At 55.1% G+C, this 22,350-nt stretch overlaps 8 protein-coding genes across 8 annotated transcripts; 2 read left to right on the top strand and 6 right to left on the bottom strand.

Moving 5' to 3' along the window:
• Positions 1-544: 544 nt before the first annotated feature.
• LTR77_009194 (uncharacterized protein) lies at positions 545-3,604 on the bottom strand (the record flags this gene model as incomplete). The annotated part of the gene is made up of 13 exons (XM_064806423.1): positions 545-976; positions 1,303-1,366; positions 1,440-1,474; positions 1,558-1,662; positions 1,716-1,730; positions 1,911-2,008; positions 2,058-2,106; positions 2,157-2,220; positions 2,285-2,410; positions 2,467-2,533; positions 2,590-3,266; positions 3,345-3,479; positions 3,528-3,604. The coding sequence occupies 13 exons, from the start codon at positions 3,602-3,604 to the stop codon at positions 545-547; spliced, it is 1,944 nt and encodes a 647-aa protein (XP_064655240.1).
• A 418-nt stretch (positions 3,605-4,022) lies between these two features.
• Positions 4,023-5,696, bottom strand: LTR77_009193 (uncharacterized protein; the record flags this gene model as incomplete). Its single annotated transcript, XM_064806422.1, has 2 exons — positions 4,023-5,632; positions 5,675-5,696. The coding sequence occupies 2 exons, from the start codon at positions 5,694-5,696 to the stop codon at positions 4,023-4,025; spliced, it is 1,632 nt and encodes a 543-aa protein (XP_064655239.1).
• Positions 5,697-6,201: 505 nt separating this feature from the next.
• rio2 (Serine/threonine-protein kinase rio2) lies at positions 6,202-7,639 on the bottom strand (the record flags this gene model as incomplete). The annotated part of the gene is made up of 3 exons (XM_064806421.1): positions 6,202-7,307; positions 7,367-7,511; positions 7,577-7,639. 3 exons carry the CDS (start codon positions 7,637-7,639, stop codon positions 6,202-6,204), a joined length of 1,314 nt encoding a protein of 437 aa, XP_064655238.1.
• A 365-nt stretch (positions 7,640-8,004) lies between these two features.
• RPN1 (proteasome regulatory particle base subunit) lies at positions 8,005-10,841 on the top strand (the record flags this gene model as incomplete). Its single annotated transcript, XM_064806420.1, has 2 exons — positions 8,005-10,758; positions 10,818-10,841. 2 exons carry the CDS (start codon positions 8,005-8,007, stop codon positions 10,839-10,841), a joined length of 2,778 nt encoding a protein of 925 aa, XP_064655237.1.
• Positions 10,842-11,041: 200 nt separating this feature from the next.
• Positions 11,042-11,877, bottom strand: LTR77_009190 (uncharacterized protein; the record flags this gene model as incomplete). The annotated part of the gene is made up of 2 exons (XM_064806419.1): positions 11,042-11,086; positions 11,110-11,877. 2 exons carry the CDS (start codon positions 11,875-11,877, stop codon positions 11,042-11,044), a joined length of 813 nt encoding a protein of 270 aa, XP_064655236.1.
• A 1,016-nt stretch (positions 11,878-12,893) lies between these two features.
• YND1 (Golgi apyrase) lies at positions 12,894-16,275 on the top strand (the record flags this gene model as incomplete). Its single annotated transcript, XM_064806418.1, has 4 exons — positions 12,894-13,134; positions 13,222-13,448; positions 13,503-13,789; positions 14,139-16,275. 4 exons carry the CDS (start codon positions 12,894-12,896, stop codon positions 16,273-16,275), a joined length of 2,892 nt encoding a protein of 963 aa, XP_064655235.1.
• Positions 16,276-16,599: 324 nt separating this feature from the next.
• GAS4 (Glycolipid anchored surface protein 4 precursor) lies at positions 16,600-18,140 on the bottom strand (the record flags this gene model as incomplete). The annotated part of the gene is made up of 2 exons (XM_064806417.1): positions 16,600-18,075; positions 18,132-18,140. The coding sequence occupies 2 exons, from the start codon at positions 18,138-18,140 to the stop codon at positions 16,600-16,602; spliced, it is 1,485 nt and encodes a 494-aa protein (XP_064655234.1).
• Positions 18,141-18,866: 726 nt separating this feature from the next.
• On the bottom strand, positions 18,867-20,885 carry LTR77_009187 (uncharacterized protein; the record flags this gene model as incomplete). Its single annotated transcript, XM_064806416.1, has 2 exons — positions 18,867-20,685; positions 20,737-20,885. The coding sequence occupies 2 exons, from the start codon at positions 20,883-20,885 to the stop codon at positions 18,867-18,869; spliced, it is 1,968 nt and encodes a 655-aa protein (XP_064655233.1).
• Positions 20,886-22,350: the final 1,465 nt, after the last annotated feature.

Here is a 22,350-nt window from a genome sequence, read left to right as displayed (position 1 = left end):
ACGTCAAGGAAAACGAGTGATTTGATGCCAAAAACGAAGAGGCAGTGTTCGTTGAGAAAAAGAGCGGTTATTTGGTGAGGCCAGAGAGGACAGCATACTTCTTCAATTCATGGCGCAGAGTAGGCATATGGCACCGCGGACGCTGCGGGACGCTGCGAGCAGAGCAACCCCGGCCATCTAGGATGACCCACACCAACCAGGCAGTACTGGCGGCCATCAAGCATCTCTCATCCTAGCGGCCACTGACGGTGCAGGCGCATTGCTAGGCCCGTGGCTATGCACGGCTATGCAGAAACTACAGCGCCGTCTCCGCGTTGTTCGCTTGGGCGCCAATTAGCGTGCCATCGAGGCGGAACCGACACAAGACTTTGTCCATCGCTGCTTCTCGAGTTGACTCTGACGTGCTCGGCCGTTTTGCCAGCCAATGTCCCGACACGGCAGATCAGTCTTCCCATGCATGTCCCATGCATAAGCATGCGCGGAAATGCTTGTTATTCGTCCGATTTCATGCAAAGTCATGGGCATCGGCGGCTGTCTCTGAACCTTAGGCAGGATTTGCTTCCTTCCTTTTCGCAATCATCAAAGCGACATGTTCGAGTTGCATCTGTAACGCAGCCACCGCGGCACCCAGATCTTCCTCTGTCTCCAGAGCCGCCGGTGGGTCTGGTTGTGCCATCGGCTTTCTGCCGGTGCGTGCCTCGCGCTCCAATGGTGGAGAAGGTCGCTTTGATAATGCTGGCTTGCGAACTGCCGCTAACGAGCCGTGAACACCCTTTGGCGAATTTGGGCCTCGAAGAGATCGAGAAGATGAGTTAGCGTTGCGGCGTTGATTAAGGTATAGCCGCCCGTTCTCGTAAGCGAGAATTAGCGCGACGAACGGAACGTGGGTCCCTTTCAGCAAGACAATCCTCAGAGACCTCAGAATTTCTGCTCCGAGAATCAATCTTAGCGGTCGCAACACCATCGGTACCAGATTCTGTGCAGGGTTATCAGCGAGGCGTCTTTCGTGTTTGTACTCCGCATCGAGGCGTTGCTCCACTGCGTGTTGCAGATTTGAGAGCCATCTTAACAGGGTTGCGCCCGCAGAGAGGCCTTGCCTGCCCAACGACGGTTTCCATTCGACGACAACGACCCTCCAGCATTGCCTGCGGTCGTGGCTCAGGTCGAGGGTGCTGGAGAGCGGACCAGACACCCCCAAGGTAGCAATATGCTGGTGAAGGCGGCCAGTGTGCATTACCAACGCATCTGGCCATTATACCGAATGACGGCACACTCATGCGTACAGAAATACGTGAAACTTACCAGTGGAGGTAGGAAGTAGGTCAAGCGATTGGAGGTCGCGGCTTCCAGGACATAGACCGAATACCTGTGTCCGTTAGCCTGCACTCAAGCCACACAAGGCACTGCTGCTTGATGCGCAGCAAAGGGGCGCTACATACACGAAGAGATACTCATCTCGAGCATGCTCCATGACCTGTGTGTCGGCGGAGGATGTCAGCCAATCGATGTCATCCCGGCGGCTAATGAGACGCTGAAACACATCACGTGAGTACGTACCCGGTTCAGGCTTGCGGACAGCAAGGAGATCAACGAGGTGATCAACAAAATGTTGGTCAGGCAGACAAACACCAACATGAGTGGCGGTCCGAGAATGGGTGAGATCTGCAATCGTTCAGTTCTATCGGTCGATGTCCGAGAGTACTTCGTCTCCTTACTTGGTCTGCAACGTCCTAAAGCTGTTGTCAGCTAATCTCCAAAATGCCATTACTGGGTAAACTCACGAAGCCACTGCAGTAGCGTCAGAAGTGTTCCTGGCCGTGAGAATTGCAATCAATTTCGAGCTTGTTGGACTTACTACCTCAGGTGTCAACGAACGATCTCCATCGAGCAGGTAGTACATCCTTGCTTACCAGATAACCTGAACCAAAGAAGACCTTGACAAGCAGCCAGTTCATCTTCGCAAAAGAGTACGTCCCTCGAGCGAGGAAGGTAAAAGTGGTGTCGAAGCCTGTTGACATTAGCTCCATGAAGTGGAACGACAACGACGAGATGCTGACCGAGATAGAGTATCGCTACGAGCCCAATGAATCTCATGAAGTCCTTTGTCTGGAAGACTGTCAGTGATCGTTATATCCTCTCGATGTCGAAAGTCGTACCATCTCTTTGAGTGCCGGAAGCAGCATGCCGAAGTATGGATGCAAGCTCAGGATAGAGAACACCCTGTAGAAGAAGTCAGTGAAATGTCTGTAGGCGAGAATGCAGGCGATTAAATCAGTCGACCCACCGAGGGACAAGAAACAGCGCCTGAACCGACAGGATATCAAAGGATACAGTGGTTGCTCGTTCGTTGTCACCAAAGATGCCAACCATCCTGCTGATGAAGGAAGCCAAACCGGTGGCAATGATGCCGCTGGCTTTACGTTAGCTGTGTCCGTGGCATCACGCAACATTGGTCATTTTACTTACAGGTCCCAACTTGACCAGAAGTCAGTGGTGTAGAACGTCAAGCCAGCGTCCCAGAACTCTCCAAATTCTGTGGATGGCAGGTCAGTATCGACACGTTCGCTCCTAAGACAGGTCTCGGCTCACCGTTGTATGAGAATGCAAGTAGCCAGATGTAGAGCAACCACTCCGCAGGCATGAAGCGCTCGGACTGCTTCGGGATGAGCGCGGCGTAGTAGCTTGCGAGCAGAGTGACGAAGAAGAGGACTTCGAAGACTTTAAGGTACAGCGGCACTCGCAGGCGGCAGTATGGATCCGACTTATTCCTGTTGTAGAGCCGGGCCTTCTTCGTCGAGTGCATACTTATGGAGTCCCAGAAGATGATGTCGCCGTTCCAGATGCCGTTGATGACCCGCTGGATCGACTTCTCGCCCATGAAGTGCTTCGCTTCAACGACAGCAGCAATCTCCAGGGCGTTGAGGCTTACAAACTGGGCTGCCAATGAGTCGGATGACAACTCCGCAGTATTCCGGTCTTCGTCATAGAGGCTAGTGTCTTCGTTCTCCGTTCCATCAAGAAGTGGTGTACGTTCATCAGGGTCATCGAGCTGAGTTTGACTGTCGCCATTCTCTGCCGTCTCAGAGTCCGCACTCTGGAACCCTTCCTTGGACAGTGGTAGCTCCGTACACAGGTAGTCAATGGCTTCTCTCTCGGTCAAGTGAGCGACGAATCGCCATGCCACGATCTCACACGCCATTGCCCTCGTTTCATTGACGCCTCGGTCATCATCATCCTCGCATGTCGAAAAGCGCCAGCGGAGTGCTCTGTTTGAAGTCAGTATTTCTTCTGAATTCCATAAGCAGCCCACAGCTTTCACAGCGGAGCGCTGGGTAGGAACATACAGCAGCGCGGAAACAACGCCTTCATGATGGACGCCATCCACCAGATACCTCACCAATGGCCTCAGCGAGCGTCCGTAGACGACCTTCTTCAGCTCATCGAAGCTATGCGGAGACTCTATAGCTTTCGTGACATACCTATAGCACTCGTTAGCCGCCGCTCAAGCGCATGAGGCAAGAACGTACGTCGCCAGCTTCCGCGCCAATTGGTCGAAGGACTCATCCCCAGCGATCTCCGGGGGAAAGAGCGCACTGGTTCGCATATTTGGGGGCTCAGAAATGCTTTGCATGCAAGAGAAACATTGTATGACAAGTAGAAGAGAGGGAGGAGAAGAGCGCGCTTGACAGCGCGTTTGCGCGGCACGGGCGTTTAGCGCTTGCAGAAGTGAGGTCAAACTAAGCGCAAGCGATGCTGGGCGGCTGTGGCGTTAAACAGAGCGGCAGAATCAAGTACAAGAACACCTCTCAATAGTTACATTCCGCAGAACGCAGGACAATCCTTCTCACGGAGCGCGACAGCATTCAAGCCCACAACGGCAGTGCTCTCACCATATCCTAGCCTTTCGCTTTCGAAGAACACGGCACAACCTCAGCCCCTAACCCCCTCCAAGACCCCGCTTTCTCCAATCCACCAACACTCCCACAAGGCCACACCGCACCCCACGCGACCCTTCCACCAGTTCACCACCCGGAGGGCGGCGCCGACGTCTCCCCGCCCTGACCTCCGCCCTGCTCCCACCCGGTCACCTCCCCCTGACCTTTCTTGTTAGGCTTGCGCTTGCTCTTCTTGTGCTTCTTCCGCCCTTCCTCTTGCGCTCCCTCCACCGCTCCCTCGATCGTCTCCCTCTCTTCCTCAGTCATGTACTTAATCGCCTGCTCGTATCCCGCCTCGTTGCGAATACGGTACAGCAATTCGGCCCTCCAGCACTCAGCCGCCATCCTCATGGTGAACAACCCCTCCCGCTCCACGCCCAGGCAGTTGCGCTCCACTTCGATCTCCTTGTGGCAGAAATCGATCGCTTTGTCGAAGTCCTTTACCGCAAGCGCACGTACGGAAGCCGTGTGGTAGGCTTTGGCGAGATCGAGCGTGTGGATGCCTTCATTGAGCAGAAGCGCAATAAAATCTTTCGCCTGCAGCAGCGCGATGTCGGCGTTGTTCGGGATGTACTGGTTGCTGGTTCCGTCTATCCCTGCTTCGAATTGCTCGAGACCCCAACCCACCAAGGCAGTCCTCTCACGACGCTTGTCTGACTTGTTGGTCGGATCCGCGCACGACTTGCAATGACAGGTGAAGCCGAAGTTCGAACGCAGGATCTCGATGCGCTGGGACCGAAGGTAGTAATTCCCCTGACTGCCGAGGTAGGTGACGTAGAGCTGCTCGTCTGGCTCGATGTCTCGAACAGCATGGACTTGGAGCTGCTTAGTGGTACTGTTCCATGACTGGTACACGTTCGGCACACAGGAGTGGTTGAAGCGAGAAGCAATCACGTAGATGCAGAACTGGCCGAATGGCGTCTGGATGTTGTTGTTCATGAAGATGCTCATGACGCGGACGTGCTTGGCAACGATGGACCTGACTCCAAGCTCGTCTGCAAGCAGGTGCTGTTCAACCAAGCATGTGCGGCTAATGTATTCGAGGTCGAGGTGTTCAGGCGCACAGGCAAACAGCGAGTCGTAAGCCGCCTTTGCCGAGTCGTCGAGCTGGCAGTACGGGACCCACACGGACTGCGCAACTAGGCTCGTGGTCGCGAGGAGCGGTTCTTCAACGAGGATGAGTGTGCCACGAGGAATGCGGGTGGCTGCAAAGACCCCCAAGTTGCCGTATGCGACCTCGCGTGCTTCAAACACTTTTCCGGCGCTTGGTGACGATGCAGCCGCGGGTGGCGGGACTGGCTTGAACGCACTGGCTTGCGGGTTCAAGTCGGAGCTGCCAGACGATGCTGACGGCCCCTTGGCAGAACCGTCCGCGCTGCAAGGGCTTGTCGTGAGAGTCGCCTGCTGTTCGGCCTCCGGAGAGTTGGGGGTGGCAGCTGGCTCCTGCTCTTGCTTGTCTTCGATGCGGAGCTTGCCCACCCTATCCGCCAACTTGTCGCCGCCATCAGGCCCGACCTCATCAACGGCCCTGCCCTTCTCTTTGTCTGAAGCCGAAACTGTACCTTGGTTGGCCGCGTTCCGCCCCTGAGGCCCGTTGTTCACAAGAGCGTCTCTGTAAGAACCCCTGAACGACGACGTACCTCCGTTGCCCGTGCCTGATTGTCCTCCCGCCGCCATGCCGTCCGCCGCCATGCCAGCTGCTTCACGAGAGGAACTGACGTGTGAGGGGTTAGACTTACCAGCTTCCTGTCCAGAAGACATGACTGCCGGCGTTGTTTCGTTTGACTTGAGGTGTGGAGAATGGGCGTTGCGTGTGCTGCTCTCGCGTGTCTTGGAGTGGAGGAGTGGTGCAGCACGCTGATCGAAGAAGAAGCGTTTTTGCCAAAGGTTGGAAGCGAAATTGGTTAAGTCGTGTCGTGCGTCGCTGTGCAACATCAAACTTTACAAATCGAGTCACGGTGGAAGACTGCCAAGCCCCTTTCTGTTTGCTAGCCGCTTTTCAGCTCAACGTCACTAGCATCTTGACTGTGGGAGATAAGATGGAGATTGATGACGGGACACGGTTGAGGAGGACGGATAGTAGCAAGTTGTGACTTACTCGTTCCAAAGGAGAAGCCTGGACAGCCTGAGTGCATCTTCTGCATTGACGCGGAGATCGAGAACAGCATTTGCAACACAACGGCCTTCTCTCCGTTTGATGTCATTTCAGCGACCACATCGCCCTCGCTCAGCAGCTCGCAGTCGTGAACAGTAATCGGTCATGTCATTAGATAGCCCAACCAGACGCCTTCTTCTTGCTATGCACCTTCTCCGCCGCAATGTCAGGCTCGCTGGGTACCTCGAGTGGCATCAGGCCGAAGTCACGTCCACGATCCAGAGGTTTGACCGCCAGATCATCACCCAGAGAAAGTCCGCCGATCTCCTCAGCGAGCTTCGGATCGTCGACCTGCGGGTCCTGTGGGAGTACAGCCTCCCCACCCTCCTCTTCAGCGTCTTCGTCCTCGACATCCCCTTCGTCCTCCTCCGCGGCATCGGCCTGCTCTGCCTCATCTACGCCATCCTCAGCCCGCTCCACGTACCTCTCCAGATCCTTAGCCATCTTTCTGGAGAACCCACTTGCTTCTACCTCAACGTCCAGTCTCTGCTCGATCACACTACCCTTCATTGCATCCTGAAAGAAAGGTCCGTCTTCGTCTGCTTCATACTTGAACCTCCGCTCAAAGTATCTCTTCACGCACCCCACATCGCGGTCGAAGTACATCTGCGCGTTTGCATGGTTCGTGCTGATAGCTTGTGGAAAGTCGATAAGTACCGGTCTCAGCTGTACTTTCTCCTCTCCACCATCCATTGCTGCAGGCACGGTGTTCTCCTGGATTAGGATGTTGAATTCGTTGAAGTCGCCGTGTATCAGTCCCCGCCGCGCCAGCTGCACGATCATATCCATCAGCTCTGCGTACAGTTTCCCAGGCTCTGGAACCGATTCGACCATCCTCAGTGGAAACGAATCGATGAACTCCATCACAACAGTGTGCCTGCTCCAGCCAATTGGCTCCGGTACGGCGAACCCTTCTCTCCGCAGCACCTTCATAACCGCGAACTCCTTCTGTGCTGCCAAGCGGCTCAGATACATCCATGACCCTGTAGATCGGTTGCGAAGGTAATCACGGTTGGCTTTTACGCTCCGGAAGGATATGCGGCCAAGGCGGTGGAGTTTGAGAACTTGTTGGCGGTTGGTGGGAGAGGCTGTGATGTAGATGTCGCTTTCTTTCCCGACGCCGATCTGGTTGCCGAGACTGAAGATGGTGCTGCGGAGACGGTGGGTGTGAAGGGCCAAGTAGTCGAGACCGCCGTATGTCAGGCGGTAGCCGTCATCTATGTTCAGTCCTTGAAATTAGCATGCGATCTGGGCCCAAAGGATACATCAGACGTACAGCGCGCATTCTTGACCTTTGCAATCAAGCCCACCTTGGCCAGACTCGATATGCATTTGTGGACGCCGCTGCCGCCGCGCAGACCGGCTATTTGGGTGATGAGGGGCGTGGGAACGACCTCATGGTTCTTGCTCCCTTGCTCAACCTGTATTCATCTTTAGCATGTGGTTAGCGCATGCATTGCAGCTTGCCGAAGAGTGGTGGACCTACGGCTGCCAGGACTCGCCAGTCCTCGTTGGTCAGGTAGCGGATCGCGCGCGTGTCGAGCTTCATGGCGAAGTAGACGGTGCAGGCGACTAGGTTGGGCGTGTGGTTGAGACGATGTATGGCATGTGAGAATTGCAGATGTGACGTTAGAAAGTGAAGTGTGGCCGTCGACTTTTCGGGAGACGAAAGTGGCCCGAGCGTCACTTTCTCGTGGAAGCTTTGGAGGCGACAGACGACGCGAAAGCATCAGCGAACACCTCCATCATACAACAACACCTTCATCCTCACACCTTCTCCCATAACCACCCAGCTCGCCGCGGATCTGAACACGAAGAGCAGCGCTTGATTTGAGCGGGAAGTCTAGGTCCCCAGAGGGAAATCAAGGCCAAGGGAACCGCGGTACAGCAGTGTAACCATCGTCGGGGTTGAAGATGGCGAAGGAGGAGGAGAAGAGCAAGACGCAAGACAAGGGCAAGGGAAAGGTGGATGATGCCAAACAAGTCAACGGCGTCAACGGCACAGCAGAGAAGGATGGGAAGGATGGCAAAGATGGGAAGGACAGCAAGAAAGATGGCGACCTCGAGCCAGAGGAGTTGAACGAGGAGGATCAGAAGCTCAAGGATGAGCTAGACATGCTGGTCGAACGACTAACAGAAGACGATGCGTCGCTCTATAAGTCGGCGTTGGAGGCGATCAAGACCAGCATCAAGACCAGCACTAGCTCCATGACCGCCGTGCCCAAACCTCTCAAGTTCTTACGGCCGCACTACGCAAAGCTCTGCGAGACATACGAGAAGTGGCCAGCGGGGGAGAACAAGGATTCGCTGGCAGACACGCTGTCGGTGCTCGGGATGACATACTCTGATGACGAGGACAGGCGAGATACGCTCAAGTACCGGCTGCTTGCGCCAGGGACTGACATCGGATCTTGGGGTCACGAGTACATGCGGCATCTTGCGCTCGAGATAGGCGAAGAGCGAGAGAAGCGACTGGATGAGGAGAAGGAGACCGACGATCTCACCCAACTCACCCTCTCGCTCGTACCCTTCTTCCTTTCGCACAACGCCGAAGCAGATGCAGTCGACATTCTTTCCGAGCTCGAAATGATCGAATCGATTAAGGACCATCTTGATGAGAACACATACGGGCGAGTATGTTTGTACATGGGCTCGATGGTTCCTCTCCTCACCTACCCCGACAACGATCGCTTCCTCCGCACCGCGCACGACATCTACCTGCAGTACAACCAGCTCACCCAAGCTATGTCCCTCGCCATCAGACTCAACGACATGGAGCTGATCAAGTCGGACTTCTCATCCACCTCCGACAAGGCCATCAAGCGCCAGTTAGCCTTCATCCTCGGACGGCAACGGATATGCCTTGAGCTCGAAGGCGAAGATGCGGAGGACCAAGAGCTGCAGGACTGCTTGAACAACACGAAGCTACCCGAGCACTTCAAATCCCTTGCGAAAGAGCTCAATGTGCTGGACCCGAAGGTGCCCGAAGACATCTACAAATCCCACCTCGAATCGTCAAGAACCGCCGGCCTCACAAACACTGACTCCGCTCGTCACAATCTCGCCTCTGCATTTGTCAATGCCTTCGTCAACGCTGGGTTTGGTCAAGACAAGCTGATGATGGTGGAGGGTGGTGTTAAGCAGAGCTGGACCTGGAAGGTGAAAGATGACGGCATGATGTCCACGGCTGCTTCAGCAGGTATGTTGTTGCTGTGGGACGTCGAAATGGGTCTGGACAAAGTCGATTCATACACCTACGTGCCCGAGAACGAGGTCAAGGCCGGTGCTGCGCTGGCAATGGGTATCATGAACAGCGGCGTGCGGCTGGACAGCGACCCTACCCTGGCTTTGCTTAGTGACTTTGAAGACAAGCCTGTACAAGTCAAGGTCGCAAGCATCATGGGTCTCGGGCTCGCATACGCTGGATCAAACAAGGAGGAGCTTCTCGAGACCCTTCTACCACTTGTCACGGACACAAGCCTCGAAATGCAGATCTCCGCAATGGCCGCACTATCTCTTGGTCTCATCTTCGTCGGATCGGCGCAGAGTGACGTTTCCGAAGCCATCATCCAGACTTTCCTCGACGAAGATCGGGAAAAGCAGCTTAAGGACAAGTGGACGCGCTTCATGACCCTCGGCCTGGCGTTGCTGTACTTCCACCAGCAAGAGGAAGTCGACGTCGTGCTGGAGACCTTGAAAGCAATCGAGCATCCCATGTCCAAGCCCGCCTCTGTGCTGGCCGAGATCTGCGCATGGGCTGGCACGGGCACAGTGTTGAAGCTCCAGCAACTCCTCCATATCTGCAACGACCACATTGAAGAAAAGGAAGACGAGAAAGATGACAAGAAGGAAGAGGGTGAGAACGGCGCCACCGAGAAGCGCGACGTTGAAGGCGACCAGCTCGTTCAAGCCTACGCCGTCATGGGTCTGTCTCTCGTCGCCATGGGCGAGGATGTCGGACAGGAAATGGTCCTCCGCCAATTCGGCCACCTGATGCACTACGGCGAAGCCAACATCCGCAAGGCAGTACCTCTGGCGATGGGTCTCATCAGCCCTTCGAACCCGCAGATGAAAGTCTACGACACCCTCTCCCGCTACTCCCACGACAACGACATCGACGTCGCTGTCAACGCCATCTTCGCCATGGGTATGCTAGGCGCCGGCACCAATAATGCGCGTCTGGCCCAGCTTCTCCGCCAGCTCGCATCGTACTACCACCGCGACCCCTCTGCGCTCTTCATGGTGCGTATTGCGCAGGGTCTGTTGCACATGGGCAAGGGCACGCTCACGCTCAGCCCGTTCCACACCGACCGCGGCGTACTGTCGCGTGTGGCTGCTGCCGGTTTGCTTGTTGTCACCATGTCACTCATCGACAACCCGAAGGCTTTCGTGCTCGGAGACCACCACTACTTGCTCTACTACCTCGTCACAGCAATGCACCCGCGCTTCCTGGTGACATTGGATGAGGACCTCAAGCCTGTGCAGGTCAATGTCAGAGTTGGTCAAGCAGTCGACGTGGTTGGCCAAGCAGGTCGGCCGAAGACTATCACCGGATGGCAGACTCAGAGCACGCCGGTGTTGCTTGGTCATGGAGAGCGTGCGGAGTTGGAGGACGAGGAATGGATCTGCTTGGCGAATGTCATGGAGGGTGTTTGTATACTGCGGAAGGTGAGCAGCTAGTCGTCTCTGTCCTTTGAAAGTGGATACGTGCTGACACGTCTTCTTAGAACCCCGACTGGGAAGCCCCGTAAGAGCTTGCGGCTGAACAAGGATGGTGGAGGTTCGAGGCAGCATCGTTCTGGCGTTTGAAGCAGAGCATATAGAGCGAGCTTGCTATATACTTAGCTGGCAGGCATAGGCGAGCTTGCGACACTGTAATCATAGATCAAATGCGCCTTCTTCCAGTGCCCTTCCTTACAATCTCCATCTCATCCAAGCTTCAACATCAGCTTCACCGCCATTCTTCGCGACCTGCAGCTTTCACTTCCGCGGCTCCCTAACCATAATCTCCAACCTCACCTTCCCCTCCTTCGCCCTCTGCAAATAAATCCTCCTCGAAACCTCGAACCCCATTTTCCGATAAATAGCCTCATTCACCACATTACTACTCTCCAAATAACACGCCCTCCCCTCCCTATCCGCCTTCTCCGCCACAAAATCCACCACCTTCCTCGCATACCCCTTCCCCCTGCCCTCCGGCTTCGTGCCAATGTAGACAAGATACCAACTCGACGGATCCCGATCCTCGAGCACCGCGGCTTTCGTATCATGCAGCAGCGGGAAGAACTCGGAGAAGAACCGTTTCCGGCCTTCGTGGGAGAGGAGGTAGTTGAGACGCCAGAGGCCTGAGCGGAAAATGGTGGGCAAGTCGTCGATGTTCTTGCCCGGCGGCATCCAGAGGGCGACGCAGTCGTAGTTCGGTCCGACGCTGAGCACGAGGCCTTTGAGGAGGTGCGCGTAGGTGATGTATTCCATGATTTTGAGGTGGAGGTCCCATTTTTGCTGTTTGGTCCAGTGGGCGCGGTCGGGCGTGTCGAGGAAGTAGCGGGATACGTCGTCGTGCTCGAATGCGAGGGCGAGGGAGAGGGCGGCTTCTTTGTATTCATGGAGGCCGAGGACGCGGATGTTCGAGTCGGTTGGCAGCGTTGTTTCGGTGACGATATTGGTGGTCTTGCCGGTCAAAGCAGAACTGTCGTCGTTCATGACAGAATCCACTTTGGCCATTGGCAGGGAGTTCATGGCTGGCTTCTGCTCGATTGTGGCGATAGTAGTGCTGTTGCCCGCCATGATTGCGGTTTACTATTATTACTACGGGTGTAATTACTTTTACTAAGCCTGTTCCTTTGTTAGCTTCTTGTTGCGAGAAACTTGCTGGAACAAGGTGACTTACGGGATGAATGTACGTCCGGACTTGCTTTGGGTAAGTTGTACGGTAACCGACATGCCCTGAAGGTCGTCGAACAGAGTACTGTGTTCAAGCAGCAAAAGTGCCAGGTCAAGATCTCGAGGAGTCTGACAGTCTGATGGTGGTACGAGACGTTCTTGAGGTGTGTAGCTTAAGGAGGCACAAGAGAGGAAAAAGCAAGAGACGAGGCGAGCAGTCTCACCTTCATATATCGGCCGTCGTATCGCACTCGACCAACCATTCAAACTCAACCCCACGCTGTTACCACATTACCGCGCGTGGTCACAATCAGCCCGGTCTAGCCGGCCCCACTGGTATAACGGCGGCGTGCTGGGCACGAGGCTTGCCGTTGGGTTGCTCTATTCAGCTTCCCATATTCCGATCGATGTCGGTGCTGCAGCAGTCTTCCTAGCCATGCAAGGGCGTTGTTCACATCTGATTCTTCTATGTTGGTGATATGAAGAAGAAGGGTCAAGACTGTAATTCACTTTGGTAGTTGGTCGCTCTTTCCTCGCATGGGACTGCTTTATCGGGCAGAGAGTCCAAGCGCAAGCGCAGTCCAGAATGTCCTATCAGGTCGGCAGCGACATGTCAATACGAGAGGAGAGATGGCCTGCATGATATCGCCTTGACGCCTTCTCGAAAAAGGTGAGGCGAATCAACGACCTCTGATGGTTGAAAGCCGCTGGACTACAATCAATGTCGCGAGAACATCAACCGCCAGGAACAACGCGAGACCCTTGAAGCTTGACTCAGCAGTCGTTGCCCTATCGCAAGAATGACATGTGAATGTTACGATTGAAATTCAACTTCTACTGTACAACATTCCTACTAACAGCAAGTCTCAACACGAATCTTACGCTTCCGCGACTGACCAACTGCCTCGACCTACACAACGATGATCGTCCCGCGCCTCCGAATCGCTATTCTCGAGTGTGATGAGCCCGTTGGCAAGACGAAAGAGAAGTACGGGTCATATGGCGGGCTGTTTACAGAGCTGCTTCAGAATGGAGCAAAGAGACTGGCAGAGTCAGATCACGGAAAGAAGCCTGAGCTGGAGATCTCGAGTTTTGATGTGGTGAAGAAGGAGGTGTACCCTAAACTAGAGAATGTGGACGGAATACTTCTTACTGGCAGCAGTACGTGAGAGATCCTCTGTCATGCTGTACTGGGCGCAAGGCAGTCGATAGCACGGTTTGGCTGACGGGACGGCATGGCTTGGACAGAATTCAACTCATTCGACAATGACCCTTGGATATTACGGCTTGTCGAATTCACGAGAGAAGTTTTGAAGCAGAAGCGAGTAAGACTGATAGGTGTATGCTTCGGGCACCAGATCATCGGACGGGCAATGGACGTCAAGGTCGATCGGAGCAAGAAGGGCTGGGAGGTCAGTGTAGTCAAGGTTGCATTGACCGGGCGAGGGAAGGAGTTGTTTGGACTTGAAGATTTGGTATGTCAAGGTGTTTTCGGCTGCTGCGTATCTCCATGCTAATGCTGTGGGTAGAATATCCACCAGATGCACCAAGACATCGTCTTCGAATGGCCAGCGGAAGTCGAGCACCTTGGCTACACAGATCGATGCGAAGTGCAAGGCATGTACGTGAAGAACCGCCTCATGACCGTGCAGGGACACCCAGAGTTCAACGGCGAGGTTGTGTCTGAGCTGCTGCAACGAAGACACGACCAGGGTATCTTCAACGACGAGATGTACAACGAAGGCATGAGCAGAGTACAGAAGCATCACGATGGCACGGCTGTTGGGGCGGCGTTCTTGAAGTTCTTGTTGGAGAAGTGAGACGTTTTTGTGGTGATATGATTAGACGATAGACCTCTACCTAGATACCTTGGATATCTCGACTTCGTTCAATTCATTTTGGTCTGGCAGCGAATTCGTGACAAGACCATGGATGGATCGACACAGGGATGAATAGGAAACTCAATGGTTGTGGAGCCGACGCACGTCAAGCGCTCGGCGTTGGTTGCGCGGCCTTCTACATCTGGCGCATCGAAGACGTGTTGTGCTTCTCTCGATCTTGACACGCACTGTTGATGTTGTGAAGACTTTACCGGATTGTTGAGCAGGCCAGCGATCGTGCGTCGCAAATCCGAGGTCATGCAACATCATGGGCCACAAGTATAGATATGGAGTCGTATTGGATGCTGGGAGCAGCGGCAGCCGAGTCTACGTCTACCGCTACAAGACCGCCGAGTATGTGAAGGGCAAGAAAAATACGAAGGAATTGGGCCGACTGCCCAAGATCGAGACGAAGAAATCATGGAACTTCAAAGTCAAACCGGGCATCTCGACGTTCGGCGACAAGCCAGAGCGGGTGGGCGAGGAGCACCTGAAAGAGCTAGTTGCGTTCGCCCAAGAGACGGTGCCGAAGGACGAGATCGAGAACACGCCTATCTTCTTGTTGGCGACGGCGGGCATGCGACTGCTGCCCATAGACCAGCGGGAGGCGGTTCTGGAGAACGTCTGCTCGTACTTCCAGCAGCATTCGAAGTTCCAACTACCGGATTGCGGGCTGCATATCCAAGTCATACCAGGAGAGACGGAAGGGCTGTATGGATGGATAGCGGCCAACTACCTGCTGGATGGCTTCGACAAGCCGGAGAAAAATGGACATGGCGACGGGCATCATACGTATGGGTTTCTGGACATGGGCGGCGCATCTGCGCAGATTGCGTTCGCGCCGAATGCAACTGAGGCGGAGAAGCATGCCAATGATTTGCAACTGCTGAGGTTACGGACGGTGGAGGGAGAGGCGCTGGAGTATGAGGTATTTGTGACAACATGGCTGCGGTTTGGCGTGAACGAAGCTCGGCGGCGGTATGTGGAGCACCTGCTAGAGGCATCACCAGGAGAACGTGAAGTCCCAGACCCTTGTCTACCGGTTGGACTCATGATCAAGCCTACCGGGGAGGAGATTGAGCCCGGCTCGTCCGATGCGACTGGCAAACAAACCCACCTCATTGGCACCGGAAAGTTCTCAGAGTGCGTTAGGAGTACTTTCCCACTCCTCGAGAAGGACAAGAAATGCGATGACCCTCCATGTTTGCTCAGTGGCGTCCACACTCCTGCCATTGACTTTGGCGTCAACCACTTTGTCGGTGTGTCTGAGTTCTGGCATACCACGCACGAGATCTTCGCCATGGCACACAAAGACCGTGCATACGATTTTGAGAGCTATCAGAAGCAGGTTTCCGAACTATGCTCACGGAATTGGGATGACTTGGAGAAGGATATCGAGAAGGAAACATGGGGTCGCAAGGTGGACGAGAAGACGGTAGAAGAGGTTTGCTTCAAAGCCAGCTGGGTGATCAACATGCTGCACGACGGCATCGGTGTACCCCGTGTTGGCCTGGAGCAAGGCCATCACCCGATAAGTGGAGAGTCCAACAAAACGACCGAGCTTGTCGACAGTGCAGCCGACAAAGGCTTCCTGGATCCTTTCCAAGCGGTAAACAAGATCGATGGAACGGATGTGAGCTGGACGCTCGGCAAAATGGTACTGTACGCATCCTCCCAAATGCCACCAGCCAAGAACGCGATGGCAGTCGGCTTCGGCAGCAACCTACCCGGCAGCAAACTACCACCTGACTTCCAACACCCTAGCGGAGAGCTCGCCGAACCGTCGTCAACATCTAGCAGTTCCACGGGCAGCAAAGACTGGCACGACCGCCTCCTCGGCTCTAGCCCCTCCCACCGCATCCCAGGCCTTCTCATCTTCCTCCTCATCCTCGCACTAGCGATGTACCTCCTCTGTGGCCGTGAGCGGCGGCAATCGCTCTGGCACAAAGTCACAGGTCGCCGACCTTCGCCTTCGCGCTCAAGGTGGCGGAAAGGCGCTGCCAACGGCTTCTTAGGCGGCAAGTTCTTCGGCAATCACTCGCCTTCCTACGAACGCGTGCTCGAAGACGCTGCGAACCCGGACGACTTCGAGCTGGCTGATGTCCCGTCAGACGACACTCACTACTCCGACTCCAGCAGCAGTAGTCACAGCCGCACGGGGCGAAGCTCGGGCTGGGCTACACCTGCTACTCGAGGACTGTCTCCTGACGTCTCGCGCCCTTCGCCGAAGAAAGGCTACTTCTCCGAGTCCTCAGGTGGTGCAGCTGGTTTGGGCATCATGCCCTTCGACCGCGGGGGTCTGACAGTGCGGACCGAGAGTCGTGAACGACTATCGCCTGCGCCGAGCTCGCTGGGACGGAGTAGAACGGGCAGTCCGCGAAGAAGTCCGCTCTTTGCGCCGACGAAGGAAAATGTCGACTGAGCTGTTTGAGTGTATGATCATGCTGTCTGGATTAGCGAGGTGTTGGTGGGTTTTGTCGTTGAGTAGGAATCTTTACCAACGCTGGATGCCTACATGTAGTAATAACGTATAATGGACGCAGTGTTTTACAAGCAACAGTGAAGAGCAAGATGGTATGCTGTGATGCAGATGTACATCTATCGTATACCTCGCTCCCTGCAGTGCCCGCTCACATCGCTCCGCTATAAATGCTATGAAACATTGGATATCATGCCGTGACTCCCGCATCCCATGCTCTGTAAACAGACACCAGCAACGCGCCCAGATGCAGTGAAGAAAGCAATCCTACAGCGCAAACGCAACAACACCAAACGCAGCCGCAGCAACCGCATTCCCATACACCGCCAACGTAGGCCCCGCGGCCGCGCCGGTCGACGTCGAAGAACTCGATGCCCCAGAGCCAGAGCCAGAGCCAGAGCCAGAGCCAGAGCCAGAGCCACTCCCGCTCGGCTGCGAGTTCCCTCCAGTCGCCGTAGCAAAACCCTTCACTTTGCCAGGAAAGTTGGCCGCAGTGGCTCCAGGCGTGATCTGCAGGTTCTTGATCTGAGCGCCGTTGGTCTGGTACACGGGCAACTGAACGACCGTCGAGCGCACTTGCACGATCTTGCCGGACGGCGGGTTGCGGATGCCGTTCTGGATCAGCGCTTCGCCGCCTTGCGGGCACTCAGGGATGTCGAAGTTGGTGCTGAAGCCGTCGGCGCTGATGAGGCTGGAATCACACTGTGGAGGCTGCAGTGAGGTGGCTGTGGTGTTCTCGTGTTGCAGGAGGCTGATGTCTAGGGTGTCATACTTCGTTTGAAGGGTGTTGAAGTCGGCAAGGAGCTCGGCGGAGCCGTTAGAGTTGATGGAGATGAGGCCGTAGTCGGAGGGCTCTTGGGACCATTCGTAGACGAGGCCGCCGGAGAGGGTGGTCATCTGCGGGCCGTAGAGGGCAGGGACTTCGTCGAAGTACCGGGGCTGTGGGTCGTTGCAGCCGTATTCGGAGAAGAAGACGGGGATGGTGGTGTTGCCGAAGGTTTCGACAAGGACGTCGTAGCCGGCGGTTTGAAAGGTGGATTCGTCGCCGCACCAGGAGTACGAGTTCAGGCCAAAGAAGTCGGATCGGGACATGTCCTCGCCGCTGCCGATCTGGCACTGCAGGTAGGCCCAGGTATCTACAAGCACATCACGTACATCCGCCGCGCTGTAGCCGACTGGAATGGTGCGCGGTGCATTGTTCTTGATGTAGTTCTTAAGGTCACGCTGTACGGCGCGAATGTACTCAGGATTGTCCTTCGCGGTGGGGACATCGTTGATGATCTCGTTGCCTGCGAAGAAGCCGAGAACGTTCGGGTAGTTCTTGAAGGCCTCCACGACGCTGAAGATGTGTGTCAAGTAGTCGCTGTTATACGAGCTAGACGGATCCGAGCGATCGATGGACTGGCCGGCCAGAGGTGAGTTGACATCGATGACCATGTAAATTCCGACGGTGTTGAAGATGGACACGCATTCGTCGTGGTTGAGTGTCGGGTCCACGTTGTAGCATCGTATCGTGTTCACACCCATATCTTGCATGAGAGCTGCGTCTCGCAGGCAGGCCTTGGGGTTGCTGAGAGGGTCGCCATTCCCAGTCCCGTATGCGTCTTGTCCACCTGGTTGATAGTCCACCCCAAGCAGCATGAACCGCTCTCCTGTCTTCGAATCCACAAACTCCTGCCTGTTCACCTCGATCGTGTTCAATGCGGCCGCTGTTGCCGCGAGGGCGCCGAGGATTGGGAAAAGCTTGGAAGTGTCAGTGATATGCTTGTCGGCCTATACGTGTAGAAATTATCTCATACGTATTGCATTGTGCCTCCCTCGATTGATCCACGCTCCCAAAGAGTATATGTAGCTTGCAAGTCTTCCCAACCTCTCTCTATTCCCTGTCTTGTTGTTCCAACGATCGGAAACAGGCCTGCTGTTGTATCCAGCGAACGTATGAATGAATGCGGTATGAACGAGTGTGCCAAACGAAGTCCAACGCGCCGCGAACGAAGACAAGAGGACCGACGTGCGCCTGGACTGCGGTTGGACTTGAGAAGTTCCTTGTTCCTGCGATTGCGGCAGAATATCTTGAAGCGAGACGTCGCGATGGGCCAATGGATCGGCGGCACGGCCAAATCTTAAATGAGCGCTTATCTCGGTGAAACATCTGTGCTTCATCAGATGTGCTTGTCACAGACCACCGGTTCCCACGGGGCAACCACCCTCGCCACTGCAATACGGACTTGGCGAACATATGCCTCGGAATAGCGGCTTGCTATCAGAACATATAAACTTACAACAATGCCTCTCGGTCTGGCCATGCCGGCAGCACACCGACGAGGAGAACAAAGCCAAGCTAAGGGAACAGTTCTACGAGAGCTGGGCTGGGCTGGTCCACGAGTCACTACAGTGATTGTGGAAAGTCTGAGTTTTGCCACACAGTACGGAGATGTAGGTTTAACCTCCACACTCTCAACTGTTCTCCACCGCTGTACGGGAGGTGTCTCCTGCAGTATGGCTCTTCCGTCGAAGCCTGTTGATGCTGCCTTTCAATGCAGGCCCCGTACGATGTCCACGATCGTCGAGAAGTCGGCATTGCAGTCACGCTCATGCGGCAGCATGTCGTGACTGAAGCGATATGCAATGATGCCGTCCGGCCGGACGAGAAGAGCTCCGGAGTCAGCCAGATCGCCACAGACTTCTCTCCATGTGTTGTCACATGGCATATACTGCCCGTCATCGCCAATGCCCAAGTTTTCGACAAGAGCATGTTGTATCCTCGTCCATTGCGAGGACATGCCCAGAAGGACGAGCTTATTTGGCCTCACAAGCTCCCTGGTCGAAATTTGCTTGCCTTTCCTGTCCCCGGGCTGAAGCCAGGCATGCGGTAGCTGGCTCCCCGTTCTCGTGCTAGGATGGTATACGCACAGTTTCATCTCACCGTCGTTGCCCACCTGCGGGTTGTCCACTGTTCCGTTGGACCCATAGTCGCCGTCATAATCTTGATCGTAGAAGAAGCCTACCTCAGCAGCGTGGGCATAGAACTCGATGTCCAGTACGTCCAGTGCTTTGGCGACATCTTGTCTCTTCCCGGCGCCTTCTTCCTTATCCGCCTGGTCAAAGTACTGATTCATAGCCTCCACATTTGCTTCTTGGCTCTTGTCCGGAGACAGTCCAAGAGCCTTGTCAAGAACACCCGCATGCGCCTGCATGTTATACAGACTGGTCTTGGCTATTCGCTCGCCAATCGGACGCCTCTCAGCGTCGTAGCTGGCTAGCAGGCGGCCAGACTCAATTTCGGGCTGCTTCAGAGCCAGTGCCAGCTTCCAGATCAAATTGTCAGCGTCTTGGATGCCAGAGTTCAATCCCAAAGCGCCCCATGGCGGGACCCTGTGAGCAGCATCACCCACTAGTAAGACACGTCCAGCAGTACTCATGTATCGCTCAGCGGTCATGGCATTCACCTGCCAGTGGCTCAGGCTGAGAAGCTCGATGCTCAGATCAGGAATCTGGAGAGTTCGTCTCATCCTCTGCAGCATATCTTCTTCGGTGAATGGCTGAGCTTGCTCGTGCGGTAGCCTTGCACAAGCAAAGCACCACTCCTCTGTGGCGGGATCCATTGGGTGAGGACCGAGATGATACAGGTAGCCTGTCTTCAAGGACCCGCCCAGCTCTGGACTGATGAACCAGTGGAGGAAGATCCTTTGGTCTGGGCGATGTAGACTGATTGGTGATCTTACATGCGCAGAAACCATGTCGACGATGTTCGAAGGCCCGTTCATAGCGATATCAAGCTGCTTCGTGATGACTCGGCCGCCGTCTGCTCCGAGGGCGTATTTTGCTGTTAGCTCGCCATGGAACGAAGTCTCCTTGTTCCGTCGATCGTGGTACTTGACAGTGACATTGCCACCGCTCTCCCCCAAGCCATCTACTTCGTGGCCGAAGAAGAGACCTTGAGGGTTGAGCTCCAAAGCTCTTTTCTTGAGAATAGGTTCGAGACGGATTTGTGGCAACAGCACATAACGGCAAGGACTCGCCTTCGCAAACGCATCCTGATACATCCCACCACCCCAGGCATCACGACTGCAAATCTCACGTCCGTTTGGGCCGAAGCTGGTGTACCAGGCAGTCCGGCCGCTCATCTCAGGAGGCGCTGCTTGTCGTAGGACTTCATCTTCCACTCCAATCTTGCGGAGAATCTCCACAGTTCTTTGATTCAGACCAACAGCCTTTGGGTGGATTGAGGTGTCCGGCTGCCGTTCGAGGACGACATTCTCGATGCCTTGGAGGGAGAGGAGGATCGAGCATATCAGGCCTACCGGGCCACCTCCTACGATGGCGACGGTGGTCTTGCTTGGGACTGCGTTGCTACACATGGTCATGTCTATATCATGGTAACTCACATCGTGCTACGCTCACGCTGATGCCCGCGTGTCAGCACAAATGCCCTGGAGTTGCTCGACTTCAGCTGGAAGCGAAAGCGTTTGCGAGGTTGGCCCCTGGTCGGACCGTTGTCGGACTAAGGGCAAATTGAGCACGAGATATGCCGTCTCCGTCCCGACCTTCATCCATTAGAGTACATCTGCAGACTCATGGCCACGAGTGATCCTAAGGTGTCTTTCGAGATGAAGTATGGCGGTTATCTTGCGAGGGGCACCATCGTTACGGTCCACGGCCAAAGATTCGACACGTCCGAATCCTCCAAAGCGACCCTGTGAGCACTCAAGGTATGCCTAAAGGGCACCAGTACCAGCCGCCTTCGATCTGCGGGCTACACATGTAAGTGAACGGTGTCGCAAACATACGCATTAGGTGCCGTGTCACACGCGCGTCTTCTCATCCATCGAAGCGGCCCTGACGGCGCAACTGCGAAATGCGCAGTTCGGCCTCCAAGGTAGGACGTAGCTAAACAAAAACCGTACAATGGTCCCCATAACTCTGAGCCATTTATCATGTGCTCATTTCATTACTGTCTTGTGCTCCTATTCTTGAAAAGCAGGGTGTACTGCTGGCGAAATTGTCGAGCTCGACGGACGATACCCTCGCTTCTACCATGCGTCTCCTACCAGTCTGGATACTGTGGTCTACAGCTGTTGCTCTCCCTACGCCCGCCCCAGCTATTAAAACTCGAGTGACAAGCGAATATGGGGAGTACCTGGTCAGTGGCAACGAGGTGGAAGATTTTTCGATTGCAGCCGCCATGCCTTGCGTGGACTGTATGATCACCAGAGCTGAGATACGTCTCACAAACACGTCAGACGGCACTACCGCCGACTCGTCTCAATTTGGATATTATGCTACTTTCTCGAACGCCGGCCGCAAAGACATCAAATGTTCACAACGACAACTTGGCGAGCGGTTCCTGGTGCCAGGGAGTGGAAGCGATGTCGTGCATCTGTCTGGCGACGCTGAAAGGTCTGTCGGGCTAGGTCAGCTTTGCAATCATAAGACTAACCTTGGACAGCGTCAGAGCACACCAAGGATACAGAATCGATCAAAACGACACCTTGAACATAGCAGGCAGATTCATCAACTCAAGTCCATGGCCGGTAAATCTCCTCATGTCCGTCGTTTGGGACTTCATCCCGCGGCCGCAGAGCAATTCACAGCATGCAACACCTTACTACATCGATTCCAGAGGGAGGAGCCGCTCCTGGGAACCGTCCAGCACGAGCGCCTCACCCAGCTGCACGAGCGCGCAACATCGAATGAACTTCAGTGGCGTGGTTGCCCTTATCATCGGCCAGCTGCGCTCGCACCTAGAGCTCGAGAAGGACCGTGGAACTACCCGTTCGTTGCAGGCCACATATCAACTGGAACGAGCTACAGTACCAGGGAACAGTGGCCGCCGTTCGATCGAAAGGTCTCCGTCCTGCACACCGTGTATTACAGTCCAGCGCGGCGACACGTTAAAGATGATGGCTCACTTCGATAGAAGATTGGACGTCCGATCGGTCGGCGCAAGACACGAAAGTAGTGCAATAGTCTACGTCGCCAAAGACCCCGCTCGCCTCGTGGAGGATGTTCGAGGAG

This window comes from Saxophila tyrrhenica (genome assembly GCF_035928015.1).
Source record: "Saxophila tyrrhenica strain CCFEE 5935 chromosome Unknown scaffold_17, whole genome shotgun sequence".
Classification (NCBI taxonomy): Eukaryota; Fungi; Ascomycota; class Dothideomycetes; order Mycosphaerellales; family Extremaceae; genus Saxophila; species Saxophila tyrrhenica.
This window is presented reverse-complemented; position numbering and strand designations above follow the sequence as displayed.